The following is an 18,251-nucleotide window of genomic DNA, read 5'->3' as shown; positions in this document are numbered from 1 at the left end:
ATGATACAGCATGAAATGCAACCTATTCTCTTTTTCTCGCGTAACTTTACATCACTGAACTTGAGGAAACGTGTTCATTCCGGAGGAGCATAACCAGTTTCCTTTGTGGAATATCGGAGATGGGAGACTCCAAGAATTTAAGTTTCCACCAATGTCAGAGGAAGTTCAGTTAACCCTACTGAGTTTGGATAATTGCTCGGACCGTTTCTTCGATCGGCAAGGCCAGATCAGAGCGAGGTTTGGCAGGTAGTAAGTGATGAGCAATAAGTAGTGCAGCAGATTTGTATTCAACTTTTATATATTTGAAGTTTACTGAGGCGAAAATTACCACTTCTGTTTTTGGTTTTATCGGGCGTATCTCATTTTCCACAACGTTCCGCACTTAATGATTAACTTTTAATACTGCCTGCAAGGGCATAGGGCATGGGGCATATATGTATATATGTATTTGATAGATGCGCCTCAGCACGCTCGAGTGCCTGCGTAAACCTTCAAAATTGAAGCAGTCGAATCACAAAAAAAAGGGCTTGTCTTTAGGGTCCGTATTGCATTGCCATAAATGGCATTTCTAGCTTGTAATTTGTGCTATTTGTAGTTCAATTTACAATAAACCAATAAAGCATTGCATTGACTGACAGACAGACAGACCGACGGGTAGTGTGCGGGAAGTTTTATGTAATTGGTTTATAGGTTTTGAGTTTTCAGTCTGTTGGGGTGTGGCCCCTTTTGGTAAACTTATGACCCGCAGCGGCGACAGTTAGACATTTAAGAGTGGAGGGATTCCAGCAACAAAATAGGATTAGTTTTCTACACACATTTGACAGCTCTTTTAAATTGGGTTAGGCATGTGTTGGCGAATTGCTAAAGATTCCCAAATTTGGGCAGGGCACAACAAAAAAGAGTACAAACCCATAAGATCAAAAATTGTGTATTTGACCATATCCGGAAGATTGTGATTTATATCTAATTGATAAATTGAATTCAAGCAACTGGGCAACCAGGAAATTGTACAATAATTGCCAGATTGTGTCATAAAATTACAAACTTTTCTATCAATACTGAAGTTATTACTGCACTTAACTAAAAGTACTGTTTAAACTGCAACCCAGACTAAACAATTTGTAAATAATTTAATAGTTTTTAATTACACAAAGCTTGTTGTATGTTTACTAATACAATGCTTCATAATAGCTGCCACTCTATGAAAAAAATCTAATTACATGCCACAAACAAGTTCTTTGCTATGGCACCCTGTAATAACTAAAAGATTTAATCAAGAAAACATAGTCACAAACATTTCAACATTCAACTCAATCCAAATACTTTTAACTGTCATGTGTGTAAGTCTCGTGTTTGGTTTTCATATCTATAGCATAGATAAGACATAAAAAGCCATGGCCCCGATTGTCTAATAGCTATCAGCTGGTTGGCAATTTGTAGCACAGTGTAGTCTATGAATAATTACAGGTGATGAATAATAACTCTTTCAATTTAAAAAATGAAATTACACATTTTTACCATTTGTTATCATATTTTTCTATTACTTATTATTTTTAGAACGTGTAAAAATCTCTTGTTGAAAGTGGTCGGCTTTAAAATACGTACATTTAACATTTAAGCTAATAATATATGAATTTCTCGATTAACAATACTACCTCAACTTGCTTATACATACGATTAAGAGGTATCATAATACTTATACACTTTGTAAGAGCACACAAAGGGGAATCAGTTGCCGCCGACTTGTTACATTAACGAAGCGTTTCTTTGCCGGTCAATTAAGCATTGCAATTATTGACCAGACATCCAATTCTAACATACGAATTTCAAGGTCCCCCAACTGTGAAACGACAACAAAGCTGCCACAAATATTAACACAGCTCAAACGATGTGTGTACAATTATTTGCAGTAAATATTATTATGCCATTTAATTGAAATACTTGCTCAGGTGTGGGGATGATGATAATGATGATGATGGTTGTGTGGGTCGTGTGGGTTGTGACTCAGTTAAAGTGTTTGCGCTCTTGCAGCTGTGTGTTGCAATAACAGCTCCTTTCTTCCCCACTCTCTCTCTCTCTCTCTCTCCCGCTTTCTATCTCTATTTCTTTCTCTCTATGTTGTATTGTTCTGGCAAAAAAGTCATTGCGCTTTTTTTTTTTGGAGCGTGAACAGCTGGAAAAGTCGTACCTGTTCCATTTGCTGGCCCGCCCGTACTTTTATGGGTTCGTCGGTACCTTATGCTGCTGCCACAAGCAACAATGTTGCAAGTGGTAACGGCTGCTGTCTGTTTGTCTGCCTCAAAACAATGGCTCCACTTGGCCAAAAACAACAACAGCAAGAAAGAGACTTTAGACCAGACCAGACTCTGACTGCGACTTGGTTGAGTGCCTTCGCCGTTTGTTTTATGCTCCGACTGGCTTTGGATCTAGCTCTAGGCCTGACTTTAGCTGCAGCTTTGGTTGTGGCTCTGGCTCTGGCTCTTTGGCTGTGACCACGCTCTGTGTTATTGCTACGCATTTATAAAAAGCGGAACATGGCACAGTGGGCGACTTCCTGTCATACGCAACAGGAAAGCAACAAGGAAACCAACTTACTGCAAGTCGTTTGACTTCTTAAAAATTCCTTGTACTTAGAACTGAGTTTCAGCTGAAGTCCACATTTCCTCACATAAGGCCTGTGTTTCAACCGGCGTTCGCTGGATGATGGATACAACTCGGTATTTGGAAACATTAAAGATTAATGATCGATTTTAAATGCATTTTGAAAGAAGGAAATAAGCATTTTGATTAATAGGCTGTAGAGAATTATCAACTGGAAATTAAGATTATTAATAATTAGTAATAAGTAATTCAGAATCTCTTGAGCATTAATAACTTGACACAAAACATTTTACCAAATAAATATTGCGTAATAAATCCAAATAGTTTGTTTGTGGAATAAAAATTACTCATTAAATAACACTAGCCCCACTGTGCGTGAGTCTAGTTTCTGTGTTTGTGTGTGTGAGCGTTTAGTCTGCAGCTGTTGCTGGCGGCGCATCGGCGCAGTGGCGAACATTGCGCATTGTTCTATGGAATCAATCAATTGGTTTGGCAGGCGCAGCACCAGAACTGCCAGAAACGAAGACGTCGAAGAAGACGACGATGACGTCGAAGTCGTCCATCGTCGATGACGATGACAACGCGCACGACGTCAACATAAAAGTGTCGATCAACTAAACGCTGTCGGCCCTGTCTGGCTGACTGCCTGCCTGGCTGACTGCCTGACTGCTGCCAGCGAAAGGCAGTGCTGTGAAAGAGCTATTATAAGCATGGCTTAGGCATGGCCAGCCATGAGGCAAGTTCATGGCTCGCTGAAGCGACGACATTGTCTTCTACTCTCTTGGGCACATCATGGTGCCGATTCTTAAAGCAATTGTACATCCAGCTGAATGTAATTGCATGCGTCGTGACTTACACCCCGACTCCAGTTCCTATCATCCAGTCCCCAATTCCAACACCGTGTGCGGTGCCGGAGTCCAATGACCGCCAAAGCAATTCAATTTTTTGGGCGCCTAAGCAAACACTATTCGTATTATTGAATGCATGTCGGTGTTTGAGTGTTTGACAGTTGCTGCTGCTGCTGCTGCTGCGGCTGCGGCTGCAGTGCCTGCGCTTGACCGTTAGGCAAACATAGTAAGAAAAAAAACCCAAGAAAGCCTCTTGCTATTAAATTCAATGTAAGGTTCAAGTGCTTGTGCACTTGAAATTAGAATAAAAAGCATTGAATCTAGCTATCCTCTGTAGCACTGCGCACTTCTCTGGACCAGGTACAAACGATGAGAACCAATTGCACTCACAATGAAGCTATAATTCTTATGGCCATGGCAAGTCGTACAACAGACTCGCGTAGTTGCTAGCTACATGCGAGTCGACGTGATAAAGGACTCATTAAAGCATCACCTGAATGGGCTGGTCTAGCAGCCTCCAATTCGTAGATGCAAGTCAAACGCTTGAGACACACACATTCAACTTGTACGAATGTACTCACAGACACACACACACACACACATCAGTTCGCTTTTTCAATTGCTTTGCCACTTTAAAGGCCTCACAAAACTCAAGAGCGAACCAGTCTTTTAATACGCTTACCCAATTTTGGGCTACATTAACTTGGCGAGTATCTTTGCATCACTTTTGATACAAATTAACATATACAGTTCAAAAGATGTTCTTTCTATTAATGTTATAGTGTTAAATACATGTTGATAACAGATTATTTAATAAACTATATTGTTTCAACAAATAATAATGTGTCATACAAATTTAACAAAAAATGGAAAAGAATATTCACAAAAATAATACTGCTTATCTTATGGATTTATTTTGTGTAAGAAACAATGTTTTAAGATCAAGATACTCGATTAACCAATATATCTTTCATAAATTCTTAACTAGTTTCCAGAGTGTATTCACTTCTGAGCACTACCTCTTTCTTCACTCCTATTTATTTTGGCTGGAAGGCTTATCTAACGTTGCATATATTCAGCAAAATAGAAAGAAGACGCAAACAAGTTGCCTGACTGCCAACGAGTAACAGTTACTTTTCTCTATGCACACATATAAATACATATAGTGTTTGCTGCCGAGGTGCTGTTGCATTATAGGAAAAACGAGAGAGTGCAGCAAGAGGCAAGCGGCAAGCGGCAAGCGGCTAGCAGCCAGCAGCCTGAGCTCCCAGAGCTGACGCCCAGTTTCGCCATCATGGGAACTGGGAAGACGCTTTGGCTAGCTGACTGGAGTAGCTAACTGGTTGTCCAGTCACGAGCTGTGCGCACAGTCAAAGACTTCCCGATTTACCATTCTATTCTATTTCTTGATGCCAGCCTGACCCAAACAGCCGTCAATTCATAAGCGCAGCTAACACTTTTACCCCCCTCCGCGCACTCTTCTCGACTTATATACGAATACACTTGCAATTTAGCGGCATTACGTTTGCCGAGTCGCAAGTACGAGGCCCACTCCCCATTTATTATTATTATATTTTGAGTCATGTGCGAGTATTTCAATTTGGTGGATGCTTTGGGGTACACTGGTGGTAATACGTACGGTACTTGAGCCAATTACCCAATTAAACGCCAGCGTTTTGTGCTATCTCATTGCCGCCATCGGCTTCGGCCCCCGTTGTACATGGTAGATTCCCAAATATTGATATCTGTGTAGTTTGTACAGTTTGCTTACAGATTGTATGTGTGTGTGGTGTGTGTGTGGTGTGTGTGTGTAAGTATGGCATGGCCCAAAGCTATTTCTTTTGATTTGAGTCATGTTCTAGAGGCGTGCACAATTAGCGTTTTGTGTTCGGTTCGGTTCCGTTATAGCCTGGCCAAGCACAATGCGCCCAGGGATTATGTCTTCGGAGTCGCGTCGGTCAAACTATGAAACTTGTTTGCCGATTATTATCGATTGGGTTTTGGTCTGTTTTTCTTTTAATTTTTTTCTCCTTCTACATTGCCGATCTCGATCTTTTGTTTCTCTCTTTCTCTCTCACACACACTCTTTTTCTGTCTATATATCTATTTAATGTCTGTGCTAAGTGCTATTTGGCGGTGGGGCTTCTGCATGGTGGCCTATACTTGAGTTTTGTTTAGGCTTTAACCCATTGGACCCACAAATTTTGTATGGGTTGGGCAAATGAGTTGCGAATTGCTTAGAAATAAATAAAAATAATGATAATATCCATTAAACAACACTTTTAAAGTTGTTAATGCCTTTCTATGCAATTGAAATTAAATATTTTTACTTTTCTAAAAATTCTGCAGTCTCGTTTGGAGTCATAACACAATTTATCCATGCTGCTGTATAACTTGACTTGACTTTATGGTGATTTGTAACTGGCTGGTTTTAAGGTTTCTTGTCTTCTAAGTTATCTTTAAAAAAAAAAAAAAAAAAACAGACAGTGGCCAGCAACAACGCCACATGGGACCAGTCTGGAACACTAGACCTGACAAAACCAGCCAGTGGTTTTTCTTTTGTCGCTATCAGGATTCACATTTTATGCAATTGTTTCCATAGAAAGAATGTCATGTCTAAATACATACAGCAGCAGCAGCAGAAGCAGAAGCAGCATCAGCAATAGCAGCCACCAACCAGCAGCCACCAACCAGCAGCCAACTAGCTTTCAACTTGACTTGGACTCGAACTTGTAGTCGGCCGGTGCACAGGTCTGTGCTGTGCTCTGCTCTGATCTGGTGTGCTCTGCTGTGCTGTGTTGTCTATCTGGGCAGTCGTGATCAATGTTGGCCCATGCGGAGCAGACTAGACCAGGGCAAACAGTTAAGCCAGTTTATTTATTGTAAGTGGTTGCCTTATAGATATCTTGTATCTTTGAGCTCGACTACTGAGAGTAGTTTATTCATTGCTACCTATTGCCAAATTAGTTTCAAAATTTGTTAAATATTAGTAAAAGAATATATGTTGCTCTATTTAAACTTCATTTTTAAAATTCTCAAAACGGTTCCGAGATATAATTGATTTTTTATCGCGGCTGTTTGGCTTAGAGATAACTTATATTTTTAAGTTCCTTTATTGCTAATCGTTTATTATTCATAACATGATATGAAATTATTTTAGAAAACAATCAAACAGTTATATTTTATAGCGACTGGTTTGTTCGAGATACCTCGTATCTTCAATCTCTATTTCTGATAGTTTATTAATTTGTTCACTTCTACTCATTATTAAATAATTTAAAACAAAAATGCTATATTATTTAAAAACATAAATGTTGCTTTAAGCCATCAATGTTCATATTTTAACTTTATTTTTATATTTCTCAAGAACGGTGACTAGATAAAATTGATTATTTTATGTGCTGCTAAATTATATGCCCTAGCGGAATTTTCTGACATTTCTGCGTGAATACAAATATTGATTATAGCTAAGAAAATGTTTAGTGCTTCAAACTAGTTGAAAAGATTTGTGATCCACAATAACTGCTTATAACTTTGGAATAATATATCCGAAAAATTTTAAACGTTCACTTTACCCCAAGTTTCTCAATAATACCCATTTCCTTGAAGATGGTGACAACTGTGAAAGCAAACCTGGTAAACTGTAAAGCAGAAATTAATATTACGACTTAATTTAATTTATTTTAATTATTTTGTTTATGGCCTTACGCTAATATTGGTTTGCATGGAGATTGGAAAGATTCCGCCAGCAGTAAAGTTAATCGCCTGTTGAGACTGGTACAAGAAGTAGATGAGTGTTGAATTATAACGCCTCCCAGCATCGACATAATTCGTGTAAAATATAGCCAAAGTTAAGTTGTAGCACTCATCTTTGATCAATTCGCAGACATAGCAAAAGGGAGATGACTGGATTACCAAGATAACAATAAATATAAATGTGGGCAAGCCAGTCCAAAATGTTGTAAAGAACATTAAATTAATCATCGACAATCCCAGGCCCAATCCTATTACCAGTAGCCGAGCGAAAAATGTGCGAGAAATGATTGGTCGAAATAGATCGCAATATCTGAAAACAAGGTCAAGTTTTCAGTAAGATTGTGAAAATTTAGTTTTAATGACTTTACTGCAGCACAAGCTTGTGATCCTTGATGCATTTAACCAGGTCATCGTAATTCTCATTGTCCGTTTTATCGGGAATTGTTCGCAATTTATGAACGCGCTTTATCAACAGCTGAAGCTGAGATCTTAAAATCAAGCCAAACATAAGCGGATAGGTATCGATCATGAGGTCTGCATAAACCGCACACGAACCCACAAAGTACTCAAAAGTGGCCGCAATCCAGAGGTTTCTGGTGCTCTCACGATAGTCCACAAACGGCATGTAGAAACCCCAGGGAGTAAATCCACGGTGCACTGCACTCAAATACGATAATATTGCAAAAGCAGTGTAGAGGAATAGATTAATAAGATACACCCAATTGCAGCGTGCAACACAGCGATGCACCTCAATGCGTTCAACATTTGTGACGCAACGTTTGTCCATGAGATCGAATAATTCCTTGACCTTTTGGAAACGCCACATATTTGTCAAAATTACCGCCGTCTTATAGTAGAGAGTAATTAAATTGAAATAGGATTGCAATTTGGATAGAAATGCACTTGGCTCAAAATAAATCACATAGCCCAGAGTGGATACGATTGGCAAATATATATTTGTTACTGTGAGTACCAATGCCATCCAGCACAGATAGAGCCAGTAATAACGAAATCCTCTTTCCGGTAGAATCCAACCCACACATTTCATGCCTCTTTCCAAATACTTGAAGGCATCACGATAAGGCATAAGATTTCCCAATGTTGGTTCTCTTACGTAGTTGAAAATCATTCTTAGATTAGCTTACTTGATGACCCGTAGAAATGTAAAGTGTAACTGCGAAATTGAATTAAGCGATTAGCCTTTTATATAAGCCCATCATGGGAACTTTCAAATTGCACTTTGGCAAACCTCTAGGCTATAATTTGTTTCCAGATGCCTCAATTCTCAACGAGAATTAAAAGAAATTGCATTTCACATAGCAGAAGTCTATAATTTTTTATATTGCAGTCTTTTGTTTTGCCCATGAATTAAAAAATGTCCACAACAAGAGCCAATGGGCTTTACTCTAGTGTCACATGAATGTCCTTTCTCAGGGCACGCCTCAAACAACTGGGAGTTCTATTCAGTTATTTAATCAGACTAAGCCAAAAATGTATAATACCCTTTATAGGCATTACATAAGTAGAGGGTATAGAAATGCGACGACAATGTAAAGTAGCAGCAAATGCAGCGAAACGTTGAAATGTTGACAAGGCGCTCGGCGACAACGATTAAAATCTCTAGGGATCCCAAAAGAACGCGCTGAACGATCCAAGAGAAACTGGCAACAGAGACACTCGTATTGTGCATAGATGTTGCATAAACACAAGCATGGTCTACTCGCATTTGCGCCGCTGCAAACTGCAACTGCCACTGGAAATATATATTTTGTTCGCAGCCTTCTCGCTTTTGTTTTGTTTCGTTTCCATTTTTTTTTTTATTTTTTGTTTTGTAAATTACAATGCAATTTTATGCCACACAAAGGTTCCTACCAGTTGGCCATTAAGCACTTTACATTCAATGTGGCAAGATCAAAGTGGGCGCAATTTATGGCTGCAGATACAAAGATACGCAACAGAGCCTAGCTTCGTTGAGGGACGAGGCGGGGTAGCCAAATTTGGTTAGTAGAGATGGGCTTATGCGCCTGACAATATAATGCAGAAAAATAATAAATATAATAGATTGTCCGATGTGATCAGTATTTCGAATTTTTATTTTCTTTTTTGTTATTATTTTAATCAATGTGGTTTTTAAATGAACGAAATATTCACATATATAATAAAATCATTTTAAATAAATCAATTTCCTATTTCAAATAGTTTTTTTTTATATATCTATTTACTAATTAAAACTGTTTTTTACAATAATAATTTGATATAGATTCTTGTTTATTTTATATCCATATATCGATATAAATATATTGTTGGATATATTTCTATTTACTCGATTATAATATCGAAAAGTTCGTGTTTTACTTAGTTCGATCACGCATTCATCTCTAGTGGCTTCAGCGGTTAATGTCGCCAGTTGCCGCAGCAGGTTATACAATTTTAGATTTGCGCTTTTCCAGTTTGGCAGCGTCAAGTCTGCGAGTCTCAGACTCAATAAGTTTGCATGTTTGACCCAAATACGCCAACCCAGAGCATAAGATAGGCAGAGTGCGATAGAAAGAGAGAGAGAGAGAGAGAGAGAGAGAGCGAGAGAGAGGATAATAGAATGAGACGTGTATGGGAATAGAGTTGAAAGAATTATGAATTTTAGATGCAGGCAGAGAAACACCTTTTGGGTCGTATGTCATGTAACCGAGACGTGTACAGGTTCTCAGCTTATCAGCCTGGTGAAAGTGAATGTGAATGAATATAAGTGTGTGAATGCGAGTGCGTGGCCTTTTTGTCGGGCTATCTGTAGCTGTAACTGCGTATTTCGAATAAAAATATTTGCACATTTTACCGCACACGCCTGCAATTAGCCAGCCCTCACACAATGGCGCACCCACCCAACACCCCACCGACCCTCACTCTTAGCCACTCTCTAGGTGTTTCTTGCTCTGTCGCTGCTGTCTCTTCTGTATATAGTACTTATCTATGCTATGTTATGCACCTTACTGTGCATGTTTCGTCTTTTCTTCATTTTCCTCTGCTATTGCTTTTGTGTTTGTTTTGGCATCGACGTGCGAACTGGGTTAATTTTCTATATACAACATATCTATCTATATATATACATATATATATATATATATAAATATAAACTACTTGGATATTACAAGTCTTAAATTATTGTTTGTAGAAACAACAACAAAAAATTCGCACGATTTGCGACTTGCTTGCCAAACAGCTCTGCAATGTCTACAACAATAATAATTTCACATTATTTTCTTTATGAATGAAGTGGGTTTTGAACGAGCCGCGGCTCGCTTTCTGCTAGCAGCCAATCTCTGAAAATGATATAGCAGGTGCTTAAGACTGAGACGGAGACAGCTGATGAGCAGCTACATTTGAGATAAGTATCAAGTATACAAAGCCATTGAAACGAGTAGAGATTTTGTTTTTTGACTCAGTTCGTCACATCTGTCAACCCGGCAACAGTAAAGCTAGCGATAAGAATCTGTGAGATAACCGCGAGCAAACTGAAAGATTCTATTTGAAACTTAATTTCACATTAATTTATTGCGTTATTAAATCAATAAATAGCGCACAGCCGAGACAGCCTAGACAGTTATGCCTGGGGCACATAAGAAATTCAGTGCTGGAAATTGTATGGTTATTTTGGAATTTTGAGCTTAATAGTAGTGTAATTGTTTTGATCCTAAGTTTGCTTATGCTGATTTTCAGTTTTACTTAACCTATTTTAATATTTATCCAGAATTATGGCAATTCATAGCAAACCAAAATGTACTTTTCATCTACACATACAATCGATTAAAATTTCGCGTTTCGTAGGGCATTTCATTTTCTATAGAGAATTGTATCCACACATTGTATAGAGATTGCTTTGAGTCATCTGACCTACCCTAATAATTAGTGTAGAGCCAGCTCCCTAGACAGTATAAACATACATATGTGTAAACCCTTCCGTTCTCACAATATTCTTGTTAAGTCAGCCCTCTTAATGACATATTTCTCTCAGTTTTTAGCTACTTACACACCCTGTTTATGTTACTATTCATAACAGCCACGCCCCTTAGCTAATTTGTGTAAGCTGAATCAGCAGATATGGTTTTAGTTTTGGCTGCTTGTTTATGGTTTTTGAGAAAGAAACTGAACTAAAATTAGCTAAAACACAGTCAAAGCCAGAGAATCACCCCAACAGCAACAAACCGAACTAAAAAGTGAACATGGAGGTCAACCGAAAGGTTAAACTGACAAGATTGACAAGCGGCACGCCAAATGCTGGTGACGACAACATGAACGGGAGGGTCTCGCAAAAAGAGCAGAGCCCGTTTTTGAAACCTCTCACAGTCCGCCTCTTCTCCCCACTCCACTCATTTGGGCTGTGTGTTGGGAACCATTTTTTGCCGCTTTGTTGGCCAAATAAATGTTGGATCTGTAGCAACTGGCAACTTAGCCTGATAATTGCCGCGTTGCATGTTTGCGCTTTGGATTTCAACTTTGATATTATTGAAACGGAGCACTACTTAAAGTGTGGTGAGAACACGAACTCTTTTTTTTTGTTGGAGCCGCGACTCTTGAGGGTGTGTTTACTCGCTCTATTTCAAAGATATGCAAAACTAGCAACGAAAAAAAAAGAAAATTCCCCTTTGGTATTTTACTTGTGCAGCTGGCAAAAAATCTTTGCTACAATACACATGTTCCCAGTCTTCCAGTTTTGTTGTTCTCTACTTGGCTAATTGCATGAGAAACTTCACAGGCCCACCTGACAGTGCCGGCCCCTCCTTAGAAGTTTCGCAGGGTCGTTAGACAGAACATATATATTTTGCACCTCATCTAATTAGAGCCTTGCTAAAGGCCATTACGGGCCTGTCACCACATTTGACTGAGCTGAAAGCAGTCAGCTTGGAAAGTTGTGATCCTTTAGCACTCATAAGAGTCATTAGTTTAGATTGTCATTAGTTATTGATTGATGAAACTATGATTTCCGATTTCCTCTCATAAGAGACATGAGGGAAAACTCATTATACAACATAACAGTAGGCAAAAAGAAAGCTTCTCAATATACATAAAACACGGCTTTGCTTATTCATCAGCATTGCCAAACTATGTCAACTAGGGTATACAAACTTCAACATTAAGTTATCAGTTATTTTTCCTCACATTATTTATGTGTTGTCACTGCAGTTTTTCTTGCCTTGCGAGTGATGTAAGCACTTGATGATGTTGGCTGCCGGTAGACCCCCCGACATGCCCTCGTCCTGAGCATAAGCTGCAAATGTTGAGAGCTGTTAGCTGCCATCATCATTTACCACATGCCACATGTGTCAAGCTCAAGAAAATGCCAGTAAGCCAACAGTGGGCAGAGGCAGGCAGCATCGAACGCGCAGCTGTCACAATGTTTTATCATTTAATTTTCATAATAATAACGAAATCAAGTGGAACAATGGCAACTGACGTAGACCTAGGCGAGTGCTTTATAATCTCTCCCGAAGAAAGACTGAGAGGGAGACTGACTTTTGGCGTGGGCGATCAGCTTTGGTGATCAAGTTTTGGGATATTTTTTATCCGCTGTTAGTGAAAAATAACGCAATCCGGCGGCAGCTGCAAATTATTATTTAACGGCTTCTTCATTTGTTATTGCTTTAACACTTTTGGCAAGTGTTTTTTTTTTTGGACGATGGCCCAACCAAACTCCATAGTGAAAGTGAAACAATAGCAACTGTTGCAAACAAACAAACAGACAATAACAATAACAACAGCAATAGTAACAGCATGCTGCCACTGCACTTGGGCGTTTGATGTTGTCATCGTTGTTGTCTTGTTGGCTTGAAGTTGAAGTTGAAGTTGAAGCTGCCGCCCGGTGCTGCACCTGAACTCGAACTTCAGCAGGAGGCAACAAATGTAGCACCCAAATGACAACAACAACAGCAACAGCACCACCAACAAATAACAATTAGTGTTTATTTGCGCGTTGTTGTTTCAGTTTCTACGAAGCGTCAACTTCAACTCCAATTAGAGTGTCAGTTTAATGAACTGACAAGCAAAACTGCCTCCGGGGTAACCGAGAGGCACGACGAATAACTGATCATAGTAACCCTAACGATAGTAAGAGCTAGAGAGTTAGACCCCATGCAGCTTATACAATTTTTTATGATTTGTTGATCAGCGGATTTTATCCTTAACCTCTGAACTTACTTCAGTTGCTTTGTGAATGCAATACAAGATATTTGTCTTTCTATGAGCAACGATTGGTAAGCGTTTCGTATTTCAGGCCTTGGGCTACCGATAGCCGTCATTTTTTATAAACACAAACTATACTTTAAATTATAATGTGTACATTAAACTAACAACAGTATTTTGCTACTTTTCTTTCCAATTACAGATTATGAGCGAGCTGGCTGAAGTTGTTTATGCTGCGTTGGATTATAACTTTGCAGATGAGGAATGCCAAATGTCACAGGAACTTGAAAATCTGTTCCATTTCATGACAGCCGATGGTAAGCTGAATACATTATACAATATACAAATTTATATTGAAAAACCATTTAATATTTGGGGCGCAATTTGAATCGCATTTCCAAAGATCAATGTAGTATGGCATTAAAGGTTAAACCATTATCAAAAAGCCAGCTTAGCTTAATTGTTGAATCACCACTTGTGCAACAATAACAAGATAAGTGCAATAAGAACTTTGAAAAAGTACCGAGTTTGAATCGCTCAGCTTCCATAAATATAACTTGTATTGAGCAAGGGTTCAGTACAAGCACAATCAGTTACAAGGTCATCAAATGAATCACTATATATATGTATATATATATATAAATAAGTTCAGTGTGATTTACTTGAAGTGAAAACAAAATATTGTGAAAATCCGAGCTGGGCTTAGATTAACCAATTCGTCACACTTTAAATAACTCGTTAAGCGATATTTGATTTATGGTAATGTGGTTTTTGGTTGCAGAAAACGACGATGACTGCATCGATGAGGGCATCGAGGAGGGCGACAAACGCTGGGACGATGAGACGGAGGAGGAGCGCAACAATACCAAAGAACTGGAGCATGTAATCGAGGTAAGAAATAACAACTCTTGACATTTCGACATTTTGGCAGGCAGGCAGCTGATAAATTGTCGCAACACGAATGCAAATTGATTCAAATCAAAGTTTTACCAGCTGAGCTGCACTTTTGGCGCTATGCGTCAGTTCCTGTTTGGCTTATACCCTGTGAAAAGCAGTTAAGCAGAAGAAGGCAACTCACGCATTTTATAAAATCTATCCTTTTGAATGCAATATCTATAAATAATAATTATTATTATTACATATTAGGAATATTTAAGAGAAATTTCATTAAATCGACGTTCAACATGGCGCCATTTTCTGTAGATCAAATTACAGGGTGTCTTGATTGTGATGCATTCATTTTAAAATCCTATAGAGGTGTGCCGTCTTTTGGGTAACCTTTTGACCAGGCTTTGACTGCTCCATTTGGCATATATAAACATGTATGCAAATATACGAGAGATGGTTATGCAGTTGGTGGCAGTGTGGGAAAACTTGTTTGGCGCACGTTGCATAGACGCAACAGCAAGAGCAACAGCAGTTGCACATACAGTTAACCAAGTGAGGCGCACTCTCAGATACTTGTTGCCCGTTTGTATATGTATCAGCATCTGCATTTGTATCTGTATCTGTTGCTGTATCTGTATCTGTATCTGTATTGATGTAGCTGTAGTTGTATCTATATCGCGGCTAACCGCAAAACAAAAAGCGCTCTGTTGGCCAGCTCAATTGCCCGGGTTCTAGATTATCATTACCCAGGCCCGACCAAGCCAGACCAGATCTGCAACTAGGCAGCAATTTTAATATTGCGGCAGTGCTGGCAGATATTAAATAACCGAATAGCCATCAAGTTGTGGCCATTTCGTAATAGGAAATCGCTCTGCACTTGATTTCACAGCTAAATGCGTTGTAGGAATTCACGTTGCGCTGCATCCGCATCCAAGTCGCAAGTCCAATCCATAACCAAAAGATCACGATCATTTGGCAATTTGGCATTGAGGCGTGTGATAAACAGCATTGCATTGCTGATTGAGTCACCGGCTATCATAATAGACCTGGCTTTGTTCCACCCCAATGCGCATTTGCTCATCACATGCATCGATTGCAGCAGCAGCAGCAGCAGCAGCGCCACCTGGCGGCGGCATGTTTTTCCCTCTCTAATGAGCCACTTTATGGAATTGACACATTACAATCCGGCAGCATGGGGCAAGGAAAAACACAGAGGCGGGGAAACCCGCTTCGGTGGCATGCAATATTTTCCACTTGCCTGACTTTTCTGACACATTTGCGCCAATTGCAGCTGACCAAATGAAAAAGTGCCAAGTACATAGAATCTGGCTTAAATTTAGCATATGCAATAAACAGCAGGGTTTATCTATAGCAAAACACAGATACATAGATAGGAGCGTTGTTAGCCCAGCTGGAAAGGTAATTAGAAGACGAGCTGCACCTTCTGAAAGTTTGCCGTGTGTGATAAGTAGATGAATAAATAGAAAGCAAGGTGGAAGAAAAAGTTGGCATATCAGAAGTTAAAGCTAATTGCAGGTGGGACTGACTTCAGAACGACAGGCAGATAATGTGGGTTACAGCTAGTTAGATTGGTAGATATCTTTACTAATTGAGATATCTAAATAATTTATATTCTCATGACAGTCAATTTTGTATTATCATTAATTGTGTAGATTTCATTACAATGCAACTTTAATATTTCAATTACAGACCTGCAGAAATCATATAAAGCCCGCATTACCAGAGAACCATTACAAAGCCGTTTGTCGCGCCTTGGTAACGGAAACAATTGAGCTGCGCACATTTCTGCAGCAAGTCCTCAACAAAGGTAAAGGTCTTAAAGACAAACAGCTCTCCTTCCTATATCTCTAAATACAACTCCCATTTTAGATACTGCAAAATTAATTAAGGCATCAGAATCATCTCAAAGCACACAGTATGAGCTGGCGAAGCTGGGCTTCAACGACTGGGTAAGTCAAGTCTCTAATTGGTTACACATATTTCGTATACTCGATATGTTATGCAATCATATATTACAAAAAAAACCCACTAATGGTCTTTAAAGAGGGCTACACAGTGAATGACGGCCGACTATTTTCGGCTGCTATTTTGGCGCACCTCTTCCAATCCACCAGAAGGCACCCATCATCATTATCATTAACATTATCATAGCAGATCACGCGCGATGTTTCGGCTTTTTTTTCTTATGGCTGATGGGGTGCCTTCCGCCTCAACTCCAACGGGTCCAAGTAAAAGAGAAAAAAATAAAAAGTGAAGCAGTTCACGAAATTCACTTTTAATTTTAATAATCGACTCGCAGTGGTTTCACATCTCCCATTTTCCTAATGAGTTTAACCGTGTGACTGAGATATATTTAATATGCGACACATTAGCGCCAAATATTTCGATTCATATTCATATTTGTGTATTCGTCTTTTAGTGAGTGACCTTTAAATTACAAAAAAATATACCAAAAAAAATCGAGGCCGTCCAGGGAATTCGCTTGTGGTTGCCATTTGCAACTCCAAACTTATTCAGACAAACACGTAAATTGGTCAAACACGCAATCCAAAAAAAAAAAACAAACAAACAAAAAATGTATGAAAAATCGGCCAATCTGCGGTGTGTATTTGTTGGTTTAATAGCGAAGGTTTTTGCCTTCTCGCTGAGGTCGCTAAAGTTTCATATGGACACAATCCATATTGAATGATAAATTCCAGACTTAGAAGTCGTTGAAAAAGATCGCTGAGAAGAAGTAAAAAAAATGAGATATAATCAATATGCGGTTACATTAGTATTTCTATTCTATTAATACACCTGATTTGGATACCTATGCTGTGCAACAGCGTATCCAATATCCTATTATGCCCCAACCGACAAGTTACCTTGGGCACACGCCCCATACAATATTTAGCATGTTGATAAAACAGGAAAGAAAAACCGCAAAAAATAGCTTCGCGTGCGGTACACTCTATACGCCTCAAATATCATATATCATAAATAAAATCCATCTTAACTCATGCCCGTATCAGCGCCATATTCGTAATTAAATAAACAAAATTTGCATTGTTTGAAAAGCCCTGATTAAAAACCATAAAATGAAAAAAACAGAAACAGTAACAGTAACAAAACAAGGCGCAGTTCAATTCGGCTATTAATGCCCATGACTTGTTTTGCAAATATGTTTATATATAGTATTTACTTTCCATTCATAGACCCATTAAAAAGGTAACTGTAAATTTATATACTTTGCAGCGACTGCCGCTCACGATATCTCCATATTTATATATATATGTAATTCCTAACAATTGTAAGGTTTGATTAAAAACCGACTGTTATCAGGCAAAGCAAGTGACTGACTGACTGTTTGTACCCATTGGGTTGATAAGGTGTGCACCTATATATAGTATCTCTATTCGCCACTTGTCTGTTGTTTTCTATGCCAAGTTTTTAACTTGGTTGTGGCTTAATTTTTGTTTTTCTTTCTTTTGTTCGAACTGCAGAAACTCTTAACAGTCAGCGTTTATCAAATTCTCGGAAGCCGAACAGCCTTCAGAATGTCACACAATGAATAGTTTCTCTACCCATTCACCCTCCCCGTCGTTGCACCCACTGCGCGTTCAGACCGGAACGACGAACGACGAACGACGAACCCACGCAATATGCAGACTTCAAGAAACTGTTTCGGATCTGCTTGGCTCTTGCTGATTGTTGCCCTGATTTTGAAAAGAGTCTTATGCTGGAATTGCTGAAATTCTTTTGTGTGTTTCTTGATTATTTTGATGTTGTTAAGCTTCATGGTTTGGTGAACTTGTTGTAGTTGCAAGAGTTGCTTGAATGGGGTAACCCAACTCTGCTGCTCAATTCTAGTTAGCTGGCATTGTTTTCTTCGGGGAGCGACTACGTGTTATTGGGTTAGGAATGCTGTGATAGCACGTAAAGCTCAAAGCTAACTGTCTGCAAAGCATACGATAAACTCTATTCTAT

At 39.0% G+C, this 18,251-nt stretch overlaps 2 protein-coding genes across 5 annotated transcripts in view; one reads left to right on the top strand and one right to left on the bottom strand.

Annotated features, from left to right (window-relative positions):
• Positions 1 to 18,251, top strand: part of LOC6567164 (protein spire) — a 47,074-nt gene that overhangs the window by 17,247 nt on the left and 11,576 nt on the right. For all 4 annotated transcript variants that reach the window (XM_032739171.2, XM_032739172.2, XM_032739174.2 and 1 more), the window contains exons 3-6: positions 13,579 to 13,693; positions 14,158 to 14,267; positions 15,975 to 16,092; positions 16,155 to 16,234. In XM_032739171.2, coding sequence (XP_032595062.1) covers positions 13,579 to 13,693; positions 14,158 to 14,267; positions 15,975 to 16,092; positions 16,155 to 16,234 — 423 coding nt within the window. The remainder of the gene's footprint in view (positions 1 to 13,578; positions 13,694 to 14,157; positions 14,268 to 15,974; positions 16,093 to 16,154; positions 16,235 to 18,251) is intronic.
• On the bottom strand, positions 6,873 to 8,334 carry LOC116805676 (odorant receptor 42b-like). Its single transcript, XM_032739176.1, has 3 exons — positions 7,574 to 8,334; positions 7,158 to 7,515; positions 6,873 to 7,090 (listed from the first exon to the last, which is right to left on the bottom strand). Exons 1-3 carry the CDS (start codon positions 8,332 to 8,334, stop codon positions 7,016 to 7,018), a joined length of 1,194 nt encoding a protein of 397 aa, XP_032595067.1. The 3' UTR covers positions 6,873 to 7,015.

Source organism: Drosophila grimshawi, unplaced genomic scaffold (genome assembly GCF_018153295.1).
Source record: "Drosophila grimshawi isolate 15287-2541.00 unplaced genomic scaffold, ASM1815329v1 contig_1377, whole genome shotgun sequence".
Lineage (NCBI taxonomy): Eukaryota > Metazoa > Arthropoda > Insecta > Diptera > Drosophilidae > Drosophila > Drosophila grimshawi.
Note: the sequence above shows the minus strand (reverse complement) of the source record. Positions and strands in the feature narration are given on the sequence as shown.